This window comes from Anarhichas minor, unplaced genomic scaffold (genome assembly GCF_050575085.1).
Source record: "Anarhichas minor isolate MPS153535 unplaced genomic scaffold, ASM5057508v1 ptg000010l, whole genome shotgun sequence".
NCBI classification, from domain to species: domain Eukaryota; kingdom Metazoa; phylum Chordata; class Actinopteri; order Perciformes; family Anarhichadidae; genus Anarhichas; species Anarhichas minor.
Window position 1 is genome coordinate 447121 of NW_027466456.1, and position 5380 is coordinate 452500.

The 5380-nt window shown below is 35.3% G+C and overlaps 1 protein-coding gene across 1 annotated transcript; it reads right to left on the reverse strand.

Moving 5' to 3' along the window:
* Positions 1-530: 530 nt before the first annotated feature.
* ociad2 (OCIA domain containing 2) lies at positions 531-4343 on the reverse strand. The gene is made up of 7 exons (XM_076087336.1): positions 4156-4343; positions 3990-4074; positions 2338-2391; positions 2183-2230; positions 1758-1881; positions 1085-1168; positions 531-966 (listed from the first exon to the last, which is right to left on the reverse strand). Exons 1-6 carry the CDS (start codon positions 4249-4251, stop codon positions 1087-1089), a joined length of 489 nt encoding a protein of 162 aa, XP_075943451.1. The 5' UTR covers positions 4252-4343; the 3' UTR covers positions 531-966; positions 1085-1086.
* Between the last annotated feature and the right edge of the window lie 1037 nt (positions 4344-5380).

Consider the following 5380-nt stretch of genomic DNA (forward strand, 5'->3'; position numbering starts at 1 on the left):
TAAATGTACATATTAATTTAAAAATGAATAAATAAGCACAGAAATAGAATAACTAAATAAAATGTATTTATTTTAATACATAAGGGAATGAATAAATAGTAAAGAGAAAATAATAAATTGGAGAATAATTAAATGTGGAAATAAATTACAAAAATAAGTAATTCGTCAAATAAATAAATTTTATTATTTCTGTTTCTGTGCATATTTATTTATTTAAAAATTAACCTGCACATTTATTTGATACTTGAGGCTTTCATTTCTACATTAATTTCTTTCCTGTTTTTTATTTCTTTAATCACTTATCTATTATACTGGCAAGTTTAGTCCTCCATAATAAACACTACATTGTTAAAAATGCTAAGAAACGTGTTCCCTAAGAAGACGTTAAACATAAAAATACAATCATCGGTTAAGTTTCCATCACTGAAACAGAGATGGTGATCCTGGTTAAACAGGACAAACTCTCTATACGTTATTGCTACAATTGCACAAAAAAAGACAATAAAAAAAGATGAGATTTGTGACAAATATGCTGTTGATTTCTTCTTTACTCAAGATAATGGAATGATTGTAATTATATTAAAAAGCTAACATTTCCTACGTTGGTTTGGCAGGTAAACAAAACAATACAGACTACCAGTTTAATATTTAAGGCAAAATGTTTTCTGTTTGGTCGTTGTTGCAAAAGTATATTGAAGCTGATAATAAAACCAAATGTCCTTGATTCCCTTTGTTGCACTTTATTTCAGAGACTTTGTATTCCTGCAGATGAAACTGGATCTCTGACTGAAAGGAAAGTAGCTCCCCCTAGTGGATATTTTGTGCATAGTTTCTCCTGGATGAATATGATGTGCAATATATCAAAATATACTTTATATACGAATTATAAGCATTATATAAAGACACAGAAAAGCTGCAGCTGACGGATCCACGCTGGCAGTCAATCCTTCAGTGTTTCTGATGAGGCTGAAACATGAAGTGGAATAAATAAAGAGCACATTCAGGTTACTTTAACATGAATATGTCATTAAACAACATTTTTGCTGTATATTTGTTTGTAATCGCTCCGCTGTGATCAGATTACCTTTAGCTTTTCTCTTCTTCTGCAGGTGCAGCTGGAGCAGCTGGAGCTTTCTTCTGACATTCTTCACACACGTGGTGACAGGACCTGTTGGGATGACGTTCTGCTCAGTGATCCATATTTATTAGAAATGATTTGCTGCAGCACAAACATTGCAGAATGAAATTGTCAAATCAACGCAGTAAAAGTAATTTATCTTCCATTTCTGAAGCGAGGAAATGTAAGATTTACTCCTAAGTAAAAGTGGAATGGAATGGAATGTTTTCCTGTTTCTTTTGAATGCAAAATGTTTTTATTTCTGCACAAACTGATGAAAAAAAGTGTGACGAAACATCATGTATGTGTTGAAATGTGAGTAAAAGCTGTATAAAGTAAAGTCATATCTCTCCTGCTCTTCATAATAACTGCTATTTCTTCCACACATCATCACACGTAGAAGAAAAACATCCATCAGCACAAAATGAAGCAGGATTTCTGCACAAAACTACCTTTTCAAAAAACTGCACGCCTCTTTAATATGAATTCAGATATACTGTGAATATTTTTATCGTATGTTTTGGTATTTTAATTGTAATTTTATGAGTATGATTAATGATTGTTTATATTTATTTTACCTGCAATAAACCAGATCGCGATTGTGATTTTCTGAGCATCTTAGTTTCAGTGTATTCTGTACCTGTGTCCAGGACCAGACCAGGGACCAGATCCTGGTCTACCCTCAAGACCGAGACCCTGAAACTTGCTCCGACAAGTTCCAACATAAGATGCTTTCCCCACCGCGAACCCGAGGACACCAGCAACTAACGGACAAAGAGCGTGTAGTTAGAGAACGAAGACACGACAGGAGTCAAAAAAAAAAAAAAATGTATTTATTTATTTACATATACACACATATATACACATATATATACACATATATATACACATATATATACACATATATATACACATATATACACACATATATACACACACACACACACACACACACACACACACACACACACACAAAATGTTTTATTTCCTCTAATCTGACAGAAGAGATGATGAAGACGTAATATGAAAAGCATTAGAAAGTCAGAAATACTGGATGATACACACCTGCTAGTTTTGGAAAAGGACCAAATCTCTTCGACGAATTCCAAATGCCTGCATGGAAATAAAGTTAAACCAAAATGGGATATTTATAGAAAACAATGGTTGCTTTACATGCGTCACAACGACATGACGGGAGAACTGCGTTTCAACGTCTTTACCTTTGTAGAGGAGCCCACCAGTGACGGCCATGCTGCCCAGAGAGAGAGGAAGAGCTGAGGAAAGAGGACAAAGGTCACTGAATACAGGAGCCGAGTAAAGATTAAGACTAAACACGTTCCTGTCATGGATCGATCGATCGCCCTCACTTGACTGAGTTTAATCTGACTGAACTTTGACCTGTGAAGTATAAAAGCTCAACATTTCGTCTAAAGGACGGCGTCGACTTCTCCCCCGTGAATTGTTGCCGTTTCATGTTTACATAACTGCTCAGTGAGTATACAATAAAGTGTTGACTCATAAAAACATGAATCACTTACAGTCACAATATTCTACACATGCTGTTTAGTGAGAAACTGTAATGGTGGGATTAGATCTTTGTGGGTGTGAACAAAAACACTAAATCTGTTGTTGGTTTTGCAGCTCGTTGGAGCAGGGATTCAGTTTGGTTCACCCGCGTTGAACTCAGGGCGCTCCCCGTCTCACTTCGTCCAACCGGAATTAAAACTACTGTAGATCTTATCAATAAGGTGACACTACAGGCAAAAATATAGTTTTACGTGCACTGATTGTTTGAGATTTTGGTCTTCTTATCTTACATAACTCGTCTTCTTTCAGACTAGAGGAAAGAAAACATTTATTTTACTCATTTGTATATTTAAACATAACATTTCAGAAAACCTGTAATACAATAAATACTCTTCTTAATGTGAGTGATGAAGTGGTGAAGTTTCATGGTGATATCTATGAGTTCATGTGTTCACCTGTAGAGTCTCTAAATGTCTGTAATGTAACTAAACGTCTCTTTAAAGGACGTTTCCTCTTAATGAGTTTGTTCTCAGGCTCTGATGATAAATCTCCACTTCAGCAGCTCTTACATTCACCAAACTTCACTCTTCCATTCCTCTCTGTGTGCTGAAGGTTCACACAGAGGGGTTTGTTCACACAGCATTCAGAGCCTGATTAAGGTGTGTTGGAACATGGCAATAACAATCAAAATGCCGCCATTGCCAACATGACTTTGTGGAGTGTTTTGGGCGCCACAGAGAAAAATGTAAACACACATGTCGTTAAATGAACAAGGTGCTGACAGATAACTCCGGCTACACTGCTAAAAAACACTTGTCAAATACACACAGAAGTATATAATTAATAGACTTTGAGAAGTTAACTTTCTCAAAGATATTTTTTTTAAAGCAACCAGAAGTGACGCGAGAGGGTCGAGCAAAGTACAATCAAACGCTGAATAAGACGTGTTTTTAGGTGACCAGAAATATTAAAATTAACTTTCTTACAACGCAGTAGCAACAACCTGTCAATCACCGTGTAGCCCCGCCCTAAAGCATCCCCTGCTTTATGGTCTGTTTGACTCTAAATGGACCATAATGTACTAAATGAACATCATGCTGTATTGAAGAAGACTTGAAACTAGAGATTGAGACCATAAACTCATGTTTACAATGTTTACTGAGGTAATAAATCAAGAGAGAAGTAGAGTCATTTTCTCATAGACTTCTATACAACCAGAGGAGTCGCCCCCTGGTGGACATCAGAGAGAATGCACGTGGACTCCGCTTTTTACACATCTGATGGTTTGACTGTTTTTTCTACAATGATTAATAAAAAGTATTTGTGAAGATATTAAAGATAATACCTCTGTACCAGAAGCTTTCCTCGTGGCATTCTTTCCACACCTTTCTCAGGTCTTCTCTGTGAACGTGACGGTCCCCCATAGGACACTGTAAAGACACACACGGGACAGCGTTCAGGTCTCATGTCATCATGGAGGCTCAGTAATGGTCCGCAGCGGTGACTCTCACCTTCCACCCCGCTTTCTCTGGACCAGCTGCCGCCTCCGCCGCCGGCTCATCTCCCGTCTTCACGGTGATAGTTTGTCCGGTTGTTTCAGAACTCATGATGCAAAAAAGCTTTCAGCTATTTACTTTTTCCTGGAGCAGAAGTGCGCAACTTTGTCTGGCTCGTGTACTTCCTGTCTCTCTCTCTCTTATCATACTGGTTGTAATCGCTCCTCCCTGTGTTTATAAGCCCGCCCCAATCAAATATATAAATTAAAGAAACATACTAGAGGCTTTGTCCATTTAAAAAACAACTTAAACAAATATAGAATTTTGCAGGAAAAATGCACAATTTTTACAATTTAAAAGAAAAGTCAAAAACTGACATACAAAGATGTTTTATTTGTGACATGAAGCTACAGTGTTGAGTTCAGGCTCACCTCTGCACACCTTCCCACACCTGCAGTCAGACACACCTGTGTTTGTAGAGGTCGTTGATTCTTTTGTGCTGTTGTTTCATTAAGTATGTGGAATAGTATCATTTCCATCATTCTGTTTTACATTAGAAGCAGTCTTTGTGGTAGAAATGTGTATTGTAACATGTCCTGTAGTTTTCATGGTTTGTGAAACATCTCTTATTATGTGACACACAATCAAACACAGTTTACTATATTTGCCAATATAAATATTTAATCTGGTTGTATTAAATAACATTTAAATTAGATATGAAAGTGCGTAATATACATTAAAGGAGTGCTGAATATGTTACTTCATTAGAAGTTTATTCCCACGAGACAAAGGTCAGGTTATTAGACGTTAGATCAACCACTGATAAAAACGTATGAACATGTAGTCAAAGGTCAGCCTCTTTAAATCAGTAGTGTATATTCATAGTTAAAAAACGACTTATTGATAATTATAACAATATTAACAACACCACTACTTTCACCGACATAAAATACAATACAATATAAAATAAATATAAATAAAATACTAAAAAAATAAAAAAGCAATAACATTACCAGATATATATAAAGAAAATGATGTGCTTGCTTTAATAAAAACTTTAAAAATATATAAGAGAATATAATCTAATAATATTTATATATTTATATATACCTTTCTTTTTACAATTAACACTTAAAAAATGTATGAAAAATTTATAAAATGTAAACCATATGTGTCACTTTACATTTTTTACTTAAGATTTCATTCAACTTATTTCTTTTTCTTTTTACAAAATTAACCA

Excerpts from the sequence above, each read along its gene's own strand:
- ociad2 (XM_076087336.1), bottom strand. The coding sequence starts at position 4,251 with ATGAGTTCTGAAACAACCGGACAAACTATCACCGTGAAGACGGGAGAT. Across the intron at positions 4,075-4,155 it reads CAGAGAAAGCGGGGTGGAAG|TGTCCTATGGGGGACCGTCA; the intron begins GTGAGAGTCACC and ends GTGTCTTTACAG. Across the intron at positions 1,169-1,757 it reads TGGTCTGGTCCTGGACACAG|GTCCTGTCACCACGTGTGTG; the intron begins GTACAGAATACA and ends TCATCCCAACAG.